At 40.3% G+C, this 15,723-nt stretch overlaps 1 protein-coding gene across 2 annotated transcripts in view; it reads right to left on the reverse strand.

Annotated features, from left to right (window-relative positions):
* EPCAM (epithelial cell adhesion molecule) overlaps window positions 1-15,349 on the reverse strand; it is a 94,460-nt gene extending 79,111 nt beyond the window's left edge. For both annotated transcript variants that reach the window (XR_010909015.1, XM_060754541.2), the window contains exons 1-7: window positions 15,042-15,349; window positions 3,742-3,849; window positions 3,340-3,583; window positions 2,514-2,579; window positions 1,895-1,955; window positions 523-624; window positions 209-403 (exon numbers count right to left, since the gene is read on the reverse strand). Coding sequence is in view for 1 of the 2 variants with exons in the window: in XM_060754541.2 (XP_060610524.2) it covers window positions 209-403; window positions 523-624; window positions 1,895-1,955; window positions 2,514-2,579; window positions 3,340-3,583; window positions 3,742-3,849; window positions 15,042-15,102 (837 nt within the window). In the remaining variant the exon portion in view is untranslated. The remainder of the gene's footprint in view (window positions 1-208; window positions 404-522; window positions 625-1,894; window positions 1,956-2,513; window positions 2,580-3,339; window positions 3,584-3,741; window positions 3,850-15,041) is intronic.
* Window positions 15,350-15,723: the final 374 nt, after the last annotated feature.

Raw genomic sequence — 15,723 nt, forward strand, 5'->3', positions numbered from 1 at the left:
CCTTGGACATAACATGGATCTGCCTTCTGAGAGAATCTATAATAATGATGAGGATGATGTACATCATCATTACTACAGATCTCTCAGAAGTCCTTTCAGCTCCAGACTCACCGAAAGCTTATTATAGTATAAACAATTTAAATATTAGACACTGTGGAGGTTGTATAAAGAATGGGGATCGTTTCCAAAGTAAAAGTCAAAAACGTACCAATACAAGAATACCAGCAACTATTGCCAGGATTACAACCACAATTACAGCAATAACTCCAGCTGTCAGGCCTTTCATTGAGAACTCTGGTGGCTTTTCATCAACATAGTAGATTACAGCATCCCTGAGTTTCAGAGTTTCTCCGGCAACCGGAATATCAAGTCGGCCACTTGAGATCAAGGGGTCCTCTTTAACCTAAAACAAAATATATAATAATTTAACTATTTTTCCAAATGATATAAACTTTTTAATACATCACTAAATTTACACAAGCCATTGCATTCCATCTTGTTCCAACAAACCAGCATACTTACATCTTTTTCAAAGTAGTATGCCACATCTGCTATGTCCACATCTCCAACAGATTTCTCAGAAACATTTTGTTTCAAATCAATAAAAATGTAAGGGTCTTCATACTGGAAAGAATAAGGCAGAAAGTTACCACTACACAATCCAATCACTTTTCCTCTGACTTTCAATGTTTTTCAAAGTCTTGAGAGTTTAAGTATCATATTCCTTTGAAAACTTCACAGTTCAGTACATTTATTTATATTCTGCCCTTCTCACCCCAAAGGGGACTCAGAGCGTATCACAGAACACATATACGGCAAACATTCAATGCTGTTATACACTGACAAGACAGACAGCTGTACATATATAGGCTTTCCCATCTTCAGCATCTTTGAGGTTATGCTCGGTTCCAGCCACAGGGGGTGCTGTCGCCCCATCTTCCCTGCTGAAGAGCTTCCTCCTTGATCTACCACTGGCATTTTCTGGCATTTACTTATGGGTGCCTTAAATACCTCCCTGCTTTTAAAGCAGTACCTATTTATCTACTCACACTGCTGTTTTCGAAACTTCCAGGTTGGCAGAAGCTGGGCTAAAGGCCAGGAGCTCGCCTCAACCCAGGCTTCAAACTGTCAATCTTTCAATTGGCAAGATTTAGTGCAGCTATTGATTAACCTGCTGTGCTAAAGCCCAGCTCCATTTATGTTTCAGTAAGATTTATTTATTTATTTGTTTGTTTATTTCGGGCACTTCTACCCGGCCCTTCTCAACCCCCTGGGGGGGCTCAGGGCAGATGCATCACAGGAGGTAAAGATGCATCACAGGAGGTAAAGTATCAAGTATCAAAGCAATTTGGTGTTCCTGATTTGCATGCTTCCCGATGCTTAGCTTTGACATTGTGCAAATAAATGGAGAACACCAACACGTAATGCAACAGTGCAACAAACAAGAATTCCATATTTTCAACTATGAAATTAGGATTCTATTACATCAGTGGTTCCCAACCTTTGGGCTTCTAGGTGTTTTGGATTTCAACTCCCACAAAGCCCAGCCAGCTTACCCAGTGTTAGGAACTGTGGGAGCTGAAGTCCAAAACACCTGGAGGCCCAAGGTTGGTAACCACTGTATTACATATTGATGTTTGATGAAGACTCCCATTACTGGGTGGGGCACATATAGCAAAAAGACTACATGTGACTTCTATTTTGCAGCCCCTGAAGCCAACCCCAAAAGATTCAGGAATGTTTGAGGCTTGTTCTATTGCAGCTCCAGAATTCCTCCATGAGAGATTTGGATAGCAGTATCTTGAACATGGGTTAAGGCAAGTAAAAATGTATCTGCTTTCTTTAAGAACACAAGCATAGCCTGCCCTGGACCCACAAGAATTCCCATTCATACCTCAACATATATGTGCTTTGGATCCAAACCATAACGCCGACTGAATGAATCTTTGATTTCCCTGGAAATTAAAAGAACAAAAATATTTACCCTAAAACACATTTTAACATGGTGATCAATTCTAAAACCCATGTCATATGTAATCACTATGGCTCCTTCCACACAGCTGAATAAAATTCCACATTATCTGCTTTGAACTGGAATATATGGCAGTGTGGACTCATATAACTCAGTTCAAAGCAGATATTGTGAGATTTTCTGCCTTGATATTCTGGGTTATATGGTTGTGTAGAAGAGCCCTAAGTCTTTAAGTGATCCAACAGACACATGAAGTCTTCAGTAATTTTTATTGGCTCCTTAACTCCCAACTCTCCAATCGTATCTCTCCCTTTTGACAGAAGTGATAGAGACTGAGCCAACCCTTTGGGGGTCACCTATTTTGTGCTATCAATCTAAGCTTAGAAGCTAGGAGAAAGGTTTAAATTGTGGTAACTCAGACCATACAAATATACAAAGCATTAAGATCCATTCTGCAGAGCATTCACTCATAAACGAGCACCATTATCATAATTTTATATATATATATGTTGATTGTGAAGACTATAGTATTAAGATTTACCTTGCAAGGGTGGCTTGGTCCACAGGACTATTTCTGTCGTCATGTTTCATTTCCATAATAATCCAACTGAAAAATGAAGTACAAACAAACCCCAGTGTGTCCATACAGTAATAAGCTTAAAGAACACTCAAAAGATGTTTAGACACCTTACAGAACAGCTCTAAATTGCAAGCCTAAGGACAGGGACCAAATACTCAGTCTATTGTGAGGCCTGTTCTACACTTCCATATAATTAAGTGGATGGGGGGGGGGGGAGAGAAGGGGCTGAGGATGGTAGGAATTGTGGAAGTTGAAGTCCCAAAGTTTGCCCATATCTGATAGGTATGGTATTTGTATCTTCCCATTTAAAATTGTTTGGAGAACAAGCCCTATGAGGAGCAGCTTAAAGAGTTGGGCATGTTTAGCCTGAAGAAGAGAAGGCTGAGGAGACATGATAGCCATATATAAATATGTGAGAGGAAGTCATAGGGAGGAGGGAGCAAGCTTGTTTTCTGCTGCCCTGGAGACTAGGACGCAATGGAACAATGGCTTCAAACTACAAGAAAGGAGATTCCTTCTGAACATAAGGAGGAACTTCCTGACTATGAGAGACATTCAGCAGTGGAACTCTCTGCCCTGGAATGTGGTGGAGGCTCCTTCTTTGGAAGCTTTTAAACAGAGGCTGGATGGCCATCTGTCAGGGGTGCTTTGAATGCAATTTTCCTGCTTCTTGGCATGGGGTTGGACTGGATGGCCCATGAGGTCTCTTCCAACTCTATGATTCAATGATTCTAAGGTGAAACGCACAGGACCAAAGGTATGTTCAACTGACCATGAGAAGACTTACCTTGTCCTTACGACCTCGCTGCATGTCAGGTCTAGATCGCCCTTTTCAGTTCTTCGAACTCCAGCACTGTTCACGCACCAGCAAGTAGTTGTCCCATTGCACTGCTTAGCTTTGAATTTACCATTGTTGTCACATTCCGGGTTATAAATGCCATCGTTATCTATGTAGGCTGTTTTGGGTCTTCCCCTTCTGCCACTCCCTGTGCCAAACATTTCTGCTTTCATCAACAGGCATTTTGATGTCACTAAAAAGAAAAGACACTTGATATAAATCTCAAAGTTATCAGACATTTCATTTCAAAATGTTGAATAAATAATAAGTTGTGATGCAGCAACACATTTCCATTTCATATTCAGAACGGAAAAGCAAGCTCTCTAGGCTTTCCTGTACTCTTGTACTTACATGTTGAACAGTTCACTGTGGTATTAGATCCAAGAGATCTGCATTGGCAGACGTTGCCGACTTGAACGCAGTCTCCTGTCCGTTTGTTCTTCTCGCACACACATCCCTCTGTAACATTTAAAACCCATCAGTTAGAAAATGTTCTTACTTACCATTTTCAAAAACACAAACAGTAATTATATTAGAGGGAGAAGGAAAATGGTCTCACAGTATCACTGACCGCTTACACAAGTTGGGAACAAGTTATTTGTAAAATACCCACTAAATCAATGGTTCCCAACATGTTGTCTGCAAGAACTAAAATATGGTCTGTGGCCTCACCGTTACTACATCGTTGCAACGAGAGTGACTGGTCTCGCGAAACCCTCTTATAGTGTTGAGGTTTCTTAAATATGGTTTTCTGTGGGCAAGCAGATGGCAATGACTGGATGGCATATGTTCTGTATCAGAAACTAGAGCTGATGTGGTCTATCCAATGCAAGTTTCTGAATCAGCACACCAAATAACCAAACCAAATCTAAAGTTGACCAAAAACTGATTCATAACCCTTATGGTGCTAATGTTGGAGAGTGGTCCCTGGTCAAGTGCTCCCTGATCAAAAACAGGTTGGGAATCAATGCCCTAAAGCAAAGGATTTGACATTTCAGTTGAGTTCCCACTATGTAAAGTAGCACTGAGCTTTTGAGGACAGTTCCAAATTAATTACTATACAAAAATATTTGCACTGTAATAGTGTTGTAAATGTTACTACAATCTTTACTTGAATCTAACAGAAGCAAGATTATCCAACAAATTTTATATTTTTGCATTACTTTCAGTTATGCACTTGTAGAATAATTAAAAATGATTTTCCATTTGGAGACATAAAATGTCAGAACTAGCCTTGCTTCAGTTGCAAGATTAACATCCCCATCCTAAGAACATCTTTAGTTTTGGAAACTGAGAAAAATTCAGCCCCTTTTGCCACATTAATTTAATACTTAATTGTTTAAAGTATTTCTATATATCGCTTCCCTTTCCACAAAGGCTCCTGAGGCAATAAATAAAATACCAATAAAAGTAAAACACATTGAAACACATTGCCGGCTGTTAGGAATTGTGGGTGTTGAAGTCCAAGACACCTGGAGGGCCAAAGTTTGCCCATGACAGGTCTAGTTGGTTCAAATGGAGAAGGCAACCCCAAATCCATTTGGCCCCAAGTTCATTTAGGGCTTTGTAGTTCAACACCAGGATCCAGAATTGATTGCAGAAGCAAATTGGAAACCAGAGCAGTTCTTGCAGGACCAGCGTTTTATGGTCTCAGTTGATGCAGCTTCCAAACACTTTTCAGGAGCAGCCCCATGTAGAACAAATTACACCAGTGTGAACAAGACATAACTAAGGCATGAATCACTGTAGCAATGCATTTGACACACTGGCCAAAGATAGGCAAAGACACTCCTGGCTACTCTAGCAATCTGCTTTTTCAGGAGCAGCACCAGGTACAAGAGCAACTCCAAGTTATGAACCTGATTTTTCAGAGTCAGTGCAAACTCATCCAGTACAGGCTGTGACCCCAATCCCACATTGGTTTTCCTACTTATCAACAATACTTATCTAGATTATTCCTAAGTCTATTCACCTATATCACGTCTTTTACAACTACCACGTCTTTGATATCAATTGAAAGGAGATAGTTGGTATCGTCAACATACTGATAGGTATCGTCAACATACCAATACAATACTCCAAAGCTACAAAATGCTCTTGACAAATTCATGTAAGTGTTGAAAAGACTAGAGGACAGTATTGGTCCCTGATGAGACCTGGGCTACTGGCCAAAAGGCTGAACACAACAGTCCCCCAGCATCACTCTTTGGGAACATTCAACCAAGAAATACCAGAACCACCACAAAGCAATTCCTCCAAGTCTTATATTGGTCAGAGGACCTAGAGGGATAAAATGGCTGATGGTATCAAATGCTGCTGAAAGATCCAAAAGGATAAATGGGGACTCAATCCCCCTGTCCAAGTCCCAGTTACGTCACCTACCAAGGCTGCTTCTGGTCCCATCACCAGGCCTGTTGCCAATTAGAATCTAAGGAAGTCTGAAGTTGTGTTGCCATCACACCTTCAGTGTGGAGTCCAACTGAGAATTTAAGCAATTTTCTCTACAAAGTATTTAACAAATTAATTAAAGTGCTTTTCAAGGGCTTTCTCTCAGCAGTGTATGGTCTAGGAAGTAATAGTCTTTTGACTACCTAGAAAAGCTGTGCTGATGAGATGAGTTTATGTTCTCAATGCTACTAACCAAGTTCTGAAAAGTCCCTTAACCTGTGTTCATTTGGGTTAATCCTGCTTTTTTCTCCACTGTCACTCTAGTCATCTACCTGCATACTTCACTGCTCCAAGATCCTTTGGCTGGATCTACATTGCCCTATATTCCAGGATCTGATCCCAGATTATATACTTATCCCAGATTATCTGGCAGTGTAGACACATATAATCCAGTTCAAAACAGATAATCTGGGGTGAGATTATGGGATATATCACAGTGTAGATTCTGCCACAGAAAACCATGCTCTGTTCCTAAGTAAAGGCTGCTAGGGCACAACTGTGTCAATTACCCAAGCCATCTCCCTATTCCACAGAGGCAATGGTTCTCAACCTGTGGGTCCCCAGATGTTTTGGCTTTCAACTCCCAGAAGTCCTAATAGCTGGTAAAATTACTGGGATTTCTGGGAGTTGTAGGCCAAAACACCTGGGCACCCACAGGTTGAGAACCACTGAACTAAGACATCCTCCAAATCAACTCCAGCTCCTTGAAAATCAAGCATTCAGAAATATTTTAGGATCCATTCATGTCTGGGGCAGTTCACTGCCCCTGCAGGGGTTAAGAGCCTCAGCAAATCTCAACCCCATCAAATAGAGAACTATCCCTAACAATGAGTTTCTTTTGAACTCCTTACCCTAAGATCACCATAACCATTTTCAGCAAAAAGGAGACCAAGGGTGTGGCCTACTATATGTGAATGATCAAATATCAATTGAGGTGGGGCCATGGAAGCCGGAAAATCTGAGCTAGTCAATGAGAGTCCCAGGACTCTCTACGTTTAATCCTTAGGAGATCTAGAAGCAGGACTAGGGAACTTCATCAAGATGGGCAAAAGTACCTGTCCTGTCCCCTGCTTATCTTCCAAGTCCCAGCGGTCAATCATAGCTACAGTAGAGTCTCGCTTATCCAACATAAATGGGCCAGCAGAACATTAGATAAACAAAAATGCTGGATAATACAGAGTCTCCTACTGTTATCCATCTGACGTGGCACTAGACACCTATAATACTAACAGGGATTCAAAGGGTTAAGGCAAAGCAATGCCTTGGGCCCAGCAGGAAGTGCCTGGATGTGGAAGAAAAGTGTGAAAATCACAGAGAGAAGGAAGGAGGATGCTTTCAGTCCTGCCTTTTCCCCCCCTTTCCCCTCTTCTCCTCCTCGTCTTTCCTTTTTTACTTACTGGGAACGGAGAGAGTTGGGAGCACTCCTTTAATTGGAGGGAAAATGTTGCTGGAAAGGGGACGATTTGGATAAGTGCGTCAGCTAAGACGGAATGTCGGATAAACAAAGGTTGGATAAGCAAGATTATACTGTATGGCGTTGTTGAGAAAAGTATACATAAAGAGGAACTTAGTGCTCTGTTCTTGTTGAATGCCACAGCACACAACACCCTCCACTGGTGGAGCAATAGCTAAGCTCGGAGGAACTGCTGCAGTTGATGGTTGGGGTTTGGAAGGTGAGAGAGGGCAGGAACCTACTTGACAAAACCAAACAATTTCTATTTCTACATATGGATGTGAAACCTAGACAGTGAAGAAAGCTGTCCGGAAGAGAATTAACACATTTAAAATGTGGTTCTGGAGAAGATGCCTACAGAGAACATGGACTGCAAAAAAGACACATGAATGCTACAGCAAACCAAGCCACAACTCTCATCAGAAACCAAGATGACTAAACCGAGACTGTCGTAATTTGGATGCGTAAAGCAACATGACACACTGGGGGAAAACAATAATGCTTGTAAAGTAGAAGACAGGAGGAAAAGGAGGTGAACCACAGGTATAAACCCCACAGGTAATAAACCCCAGTCTCTGAGGATGTCTGCCACAGATGTGGGAGAAACTTCAAGAGAGAATGCTTCTGGAACATGGCCACACATTCTGGAAAACTCACAGCAACCCAGTGATTCTGGCCATGAAAGCCTTCAACAACACATTGAACTGCAGATATTTTGATTTAGTCCAGAAAACTATAGTCTTGTTAAAGAACTTCCTGACTTGTTAAAGAACTTCCTGACTGTGAGAGCTGTTCAGCAGTGAAACTCTCTGCCTCAGAGTGTGGTGGAGGCTCCTTCTTTGGAGGCTTTTAAACAGAGGCTGGATGGCCATCTGTCAGGGGTGCTTTGAGTGTGATTTTCCTGCTTTTTGGCAGGGGGTTGGACTGGATGGCCCACGAGGTCTCTTCCAACTCTGATTCTAAGACCTGCGTGAAATTGCTAATGACAGGATTTCTTTAAAGGGTCACCATACTCCACTTCTAGGGTCAAATAAAGTATCGCCCTCAACACCATCAGTTAATGATCTCTATAGAAGGTTCCCATTTTCCAACAAGAAGTATGCCTTTTATCCTCATTGTGTTCGTGACAAAGCATGTTACTAGCTTGCTCTTGGCCTCTTAGCATCTGAAAAGAAGCTTCCATTTTCTTAATAGGAGAGGGTATTAGCAAAACCCACACAGCTGTATTTTGTACTCTTTTAACCCAGAGGTGACCAAGCAGAGCTGCATGAAGACAAATTAAATTTAAACACTTTCTGCAATGCAACATACATCTTACAAAAGCAACCTGCCACTCCCTTAGTTACAGCTTACAGGGGAGAGAAAGAGAATGGAAGGCCCGAAAGAAGACAACACCATCTCATTTTGGTTTTGACCGCACACAACTGCAAACTGACTCGGTTTTGGGACCAAAACCACAAAGGTCACACTAGACACTTTTCTCCCTGTTAAGTCTCAAAAGGAGCTACTGGGTTTCTTTGTGTCTTTTACAGTTAAGGCATACCTGTCACTTTGAATGCCTATCACACCCTAAAGTTACTCCTGGGGGAATGCAAGTATTGGGAAAGAGGAAGAGCCCCCCACCCCCCATTCAGCTCAATTGACACCAGGGGATGAACTCAAAACAATCTGCCTGCTCTTTTGTCTTTTAGGCACTCCCTTTCAGAAGCAGGATGTAGGCAGTGCTAACAACTTATGTATTCACAGGGCCAATTCTATTGTCTGCAATGTGTGGGGAGGGAAGAAACTTAAAGCCATTTTTATGTTGCAGCCACCATTACATAAGGCTTCGAGGAAGTATATGCTCATCAGATATATTTTAAAGGTACTTCCTCTTCAGGAGTTCACAGGAGGAGCCTCCTAGCCTCAACCTTTGCAACTGGGAGGAAAAGTCCCTATCCAAAGAAAATGGATTCCAAAGGCTATGTTAGTCTAGAGCAGTAATTCTCAATCTTCCTAAAGCCGTGACCCCTTAATACATTTCCTCATATTGTGGTGACCCCCAACCATAAAATTATTTTTGTTGCTACTTCATAACTCTAATTTTGCTACTGTTATGAATCTTAATGTAAATATCTGGTATGCAGGATGTATTTTCATTCATTGGACCAAATTTGGCACAAATACCCGACACGCCCAAATGTGAATCCTGGTGAGGTGGGGGGGGGGGGCGCGTTGATTTTGTTATTTGGGAGTTGTAGTTGCTGGGATTTATAGTCTCATCTACAAAGAACATTCCGAACTCCACCAACAATGGAATGGAACCAAACTTGGCACGCAGAACTCCCAGGACCAACAGAAAATACTGCAAGGGTTTGGTGGGCACTGGTCTTGAGTTTTGGAGTTGTAGTTCACCTACATCCAGAGAGCACTGTGCACTCAAACAATGACATCTGGACCAGGCTTGGCACGAATATTCGACATGCCCAAATGCAAACACTGGTGGAATTTGGGGAATATAGACCTTGACATTTGGGAGTTGTAGTTGCTGGGATTTATAATTCACCTACAATCAAAGGGCATTCTGAACCCTACCAATGACAGAATTGGGTCAAACTTCCTACACAGAACTAAAAGAATTTAGTGGGCATTGGCCTTGAGTTTTGAAGTTGTAGTTCACCTATATCCAGAGAGCACTGTGGACTCAAACAATGACAGATCTGGACCAAAACTTGGTACGAATACTCGATATGCCCAAATGTGAACACTGGTGGAGTTTTGGGGAAATAGACCTTGATATTTGGGAGTTGTAGTTGCTGGGATTGTTCACCTACAATCAAACAGCATTCTGAACCCCACCAACGATAGAATTGGGCCAAATTTCCCACACAGAACCTCCATGAACAACAGAAAATACTGTGCTTTCTGATGGTCTTTGGTGACCCCTTGCGACCCCCCCCCCCCCCAGGGGTCCCAACCCCCAAGTTGAGAAACTCTGGTCTAGGGCCCTTCCACACAGCCCTATATCCCAGAATATCAAATCAGAAAATCCCACATTATCTGAGTGTGGACCGAGATAAGCCAGTTCAAAGTAGATATTATGTGATTTTCTGCCTTGATATTCTGGGATATATGAATGTGCTGAGGGGCCTGTGGTCTTTTTATTTAGTAATCCAAAATATAAAAAAATATGTACAGAGTAGAATGCCTCTTGTTAGCTATGAATTCAAGAGTCGAAAAAGCACAAAGGCATTGTGCTTCAAAGACATTGACCTCATAACCTCTGAGGATGCCTGCCACAGATGCGGGCGAAACGTCAGGAGAGAATGCTTCTAGAAACATGGCCACACAGCCCGAAAAACCTACAAGAACCCACAAAGACATTATTAGGTTAGGATGGAAGACAAGCATTGCGAGGTTGAGTATTGGAAAGAGGCCTCTGCCACTTCCTGGATGGCTTTAAGGCACCATTTCTCAACTTGGGGGTCAGGACCCCTGGAGAGGTCATAAAGGGGTGTTAAGAGGGTTCGCCAAAGACAATCAGAAAATACAGCATTTTTTGTTGGTCATGGGGGTTCTGTGTGGGAAGTTTGGCCCAATTCTGTGGTTCATGGGGTTCAGAATGCTCTTTGATTGCAGGTGAACTATAAATCCCAGTAACTTCAACTCCCAAATGTTAAGGTCTATTTTCTCCAAACTCCACCTGGGTTCATATTTGGGTATATGGAATATTCGTACCAAGTTTGGTCCAGATCCATCATTGTTTGAGTCCACAGGGCTCTCTGGACGTAGGTGAACTACAACTCCCCAAGTCAAGGTCCATGCCATCAATGCCCATGTTGGTCATGGGAGTCCCGTGTGCCAAGTTTGGTTCAATTCCATTGTTGGTGGAGTTCAGAATGCTCTTTGATTGTAGGTGAACTATAAATCCCAGCAACCACAACTCCCAAATGACAAAATCATTTTATTTTTTTTAGTGATGGTCACTCTTTGGGTTAGTAGGTCTTGTGGTCAAATTTGGCAGCAATTCGTCCAGTGGTTTTTGAGTTATGTTAATCTTACAAACGAACATTACATTTTCATTTATATAGACTAGCTGTACCAGCCACACGTTGCTGTGGCCAACCTTCCCTCCCTCACTCTTTCTCTCCTTCGTTCACTCCCTCTTTACTTCCTTCCCTTTACTTCTTTCCTTCTCTCCTTCCTTCTTTCGCTTTTTTGCTTCCATCCTTCTTTCTCTCTTTCCTTCTCTCCCTCTTTCTCTCCTTTCTTCCTTCTCTACCTCTTTCCTTCCTTCTTTCGCTTTTTGCTTCCATCCTTCCATCTCTTTCCTTCCTTCCCTCTTTCTCTCCCTCTCTCCCTCCTTCCTACACTCCCTCTTTCCTTCCTTCCCTTTACTTCTTTCCTTCTCTCCTTTCTTCTTTCACTTTTTGCTTCCATCCTTCTTTCTCTCTTTCTTTCTTTCCTTCCCTCCCTCTTTCTCTCCTTAAGCGGCTGAGGGGGGGAAAGGGAAGGGGCCTGACGCTGTTAGGAATGATGGGAGTTGAAGTCCAAAACACCTGGAGGGAAGGCCCAAATTGGCCCAGACCTGGTCTACACTATAGACCGAATGCAGCACAACACCACTTTTATGGCCATGGCTCAATGCTATCACATTCTGGGATATCATTGAGCCTTGTAGTTTCACAAAGGATAAGGGCACGTCACCAAACTACAACTCCCACCATCCCATACTACAGAGCCCTGGCATTGAAAGTGGCGCCAAACTGCATGCATTCCACGGCGTCGATGCAACCCGTGTGGGGTGGCAGAGTTGTTTGCAGGAGCAACGCTTTGCAGGGCGTTTCCCTCACAGACGCCTCAAGGCAGGAGCCTCAGCCGCCATTTCCCTCACTTTTGTGAGGAAGTAAAACCCCACTGATCCCCACACAGACCCTGAAGACAAAGCCCCCATCTACAGTGAACATTTAAGACACTTTCGAACTGGAATTGAAGACAGGATTTTCCTTGTGGAAGGGATAACATAGGAAATTTCACAAGCCAAGTTTTGAGGGTTTGTGATTACACAAACCCCAGAGGCCTATTCAGGGTGTTTGCTATGGAAGTCAGTTCTGAACTGCATTAGATGGGGCCAGACTTCCCTTGTGAGGCTTATTCACCCACAAAATGGCACCATTTTGTGCCCAAGGCCACCATCCTGTACAGCCCTGTGAATTAAAATTAGGCTTCTCAAACTAAAGAACTCTTCGAAGCCTCCCTTGAGAGAAAATTTTGGGATTTTCAGCCTCTTTAATAGAACTACAACCCTCCTCCATACAAAAGAGTCTCAACATGGCAGCTGAAGTGGGATAAAAACACGACAACAGGGTGGTACAAAACGTCCCAAGAGTGTTATACCACCAGGGAGTTGAGAAGGGAAGGGTACAAATATCCGAAATAAATAGAAAAATAAAAATTCTCTTGTATGGTTTTGAGTCTCCTTGAGGAGAGGAAGGTGGATTGTTATTGATATATATCACATTATAATATAGTATAATTATATAATATAATCAAATATTAGGAGTTGAGAAGGGAAGGGTACAAATATCCAAAATAAATAAATAAAAAATAAAAATTCTCTTGTATGGTTTTGAGTCTCCTTGAGGAGAGGAAGGTGGATTATTATTATTATATCACACTATTATTCATATTATATTATAATATAGTTACTATATAATATAATCAACTATTAATATAATATAATAGTATTAATATAATAAAGCAAAATATTAATATAACATACTAACACAATATTATAATAGTATTAATATAATATAGTTATATAATATTAATATAATATAATGTTATTAATATAATAAAGCAATATATTAATATAACATACTAACGCAATATTATAATATAATAGTATTAATATAATATAGTCATATATTAATATAATATACTAACACAATTTATTTATTTATTTGCAGTGTTTCTATTCCACCTTACTCACCCCACAGGGTACTCAATATTAATATTATAATTAATATAATATAGTAATATATTAATGTAATATACTAACACTATTTATTTATTTATAGTATTTATATTCCACCCTACTCACCCCACAGAGTACTCAATATCAATATTATAATTAATATAATATAGTAATATATAATGTAATATACTAAAACAAATTTATTTACAGTATTTATATTCCATCCTACTCAATAATATTATAATATAATATAATAATATATTAATACAATATACTAGCACAAATTATTTATTTACAGTATTTATATTCGGCCCTATTCATCCCGCAAGGAACTCAATATTAATCTTATAATATAATACTATAGTATTTATATTACACTTTACTCACCCCGCAGGGGACTCAATATTAATATTATAATATAATAGTATATTAATGTAATATACTAACACTGTTTATGTATTTATTTATAGTATTTATATTCTGCCCTACTCAACCCAGAGGGGACTCAATAATATTATAATATAATATAATAATATATTAATGTAATATACTAATACACTATATTTATTTACAGTATTTATATTCTGCCCTACTCACTCCTCAGGGGACTCAATATTTTATTATAATATAATATAGTAATATATTAATGTAAGATACTAACACAATTTATTTATTTCTTTATAGTATTTATATTCCGCCCTACTCACCCCGCAGGTGACTAAACATTAATATTATAATATAGTAATATATTAATAGCACAAATTATTTATTTACAGTATTTATATTTCGCCCTACTCACCCCACAAGGGACTCAATATTAATATTATATAATATAATACTATAGTTAATATTACTACAATATAATATAATATTAATAACAATATTACTATTATAACATAATATAATAGTATTAATATAATAGTAATATACTAATATAATAATATAATTAATATAATCATATAAATAGCATTAATGTAATAATATACTAATATAATATAATATTAATATAATATAATAATGATATAATATAATATATTAAAGCATTAATGTAATAGTATACTAATATAATATAATATTAATGTAATATATTATACTAATATAACAGTTTATATAATATAATGAATTTTTGCCAGAGTTGTAACCCACCTTGAGTCCCTTTGGATGAAAAAGGCAGGGTAGAAATGAAGTAAGTAAATAAATAAATAGTATTATTAATATAATAATATTCCGCCTTTTTCTCCTAAAAGAGACTGAAAACTATACATGAGAACTCAGAGACCAATTAGGAAATGCCGTTTACAATCCAGGAACAAAAATCATATTAATAATTATAATAATTTCAGCACTATGTAAAACAATTTTTGTTCCTGGGTAATAAACTTTTTCCATGTTTATCAACTGGGAAATGATGTTTATCAAACTGCAATATCTCATTGCAACTCAACCAATCCAACATAGTTTGGGGCAGGCACAAAAAAAAGGTTTTCTGGAGTATAGTAATAATTACTTTCAAAGCAAAAGTACCGCACAATTAAACAGGAAATAACGCTTTCAAACCAGGAGCAGAAAATATTTCTAATTTTGTTACATAGTGTAACAGGCTGCTGTAGTGTTATCATCAGGAGGTGGCCACAGACTTTTTTTCTATGTCTGTGCACTATGATAGCCTTGTAGAAGGCCTTTAGCCTTCTCTGCCAAACTACAAACTCCAAGGGTTCCATGCAACACTGAGCCATTGTAAGGATACCTTTGTAACACTGAGCCATTGTAAGGCTCACTCACTCACTCACTCACCTTGGCAAGAAACAGTGGCAGCAAGAAGCAGCAGCAAAGCAACCCCACGAAGGAACTCCATCGCGCGTGGGTGAAAGGGGAAAAGATCCAAGTCGAGGTACTATTTCCCTCCCTCCTCTCTCTCTCTCAAAGCTTCCTTCTCCTTCGGTGGAGCTGCTGGACTGGTTCCACAGGTAAGCCCGGCCCCTGGCTTTCTCCTCCTTCTCCTTCTCCTCCTCCACCGGCCTCGCCCTCTTCTCTCTCCTTCTGCTCGGGTTACAAGGGCGGCCCTCCTGTCCTTCCTTCCTTCCTTCCTTTCCAGCTCCAGCTTGGTTTCCCCCCAGCGCTGGCTCCTTATACCTGGCCTCCGCCCCACCTGAGCGAAACTGGGAGCGGCCTGATCCCCGAGGCGGCGCTTGGGAGACTCACCTGCAGCCATATATGGCCTTTCCTGAGAGGAGGCGCAGGTGGGGAAAGGCAGAGAGGGAAACTGGGCTCTGCCAACTTTATGGCTCTATTTAAGGCAGGCAGGGGCCAACTTGGCCCTCCCAGGTGTTTGGGACTTCAACTCCCACCATTCCTTTTTTTATGTATACCTTTTTATTTATAGACTAGCCGCAGAGGCGGCCCTAGGTAATTTTCAACGGTAAGCAAACAGTATTTTGGCACCCTCCCCCCAACCAATCATTGATATATATTTTCT

The sequence above is a fragment of the Anolis sagrei genome, chromosome 1 (genome assembly GCF_037176765.1).
Source record: "Anolis sagrei isolate rAnoSag1 chromosome 1, rAnoSag1.mat, whole genome shotgun sequence".
In the NCBI taxonomy this organism is placed as follows: Eukaryota; Metazoa; Chordata; class Lepidosauria; order Squamata; family Dactyloidae; genus Anolis; species Anolis sagrei.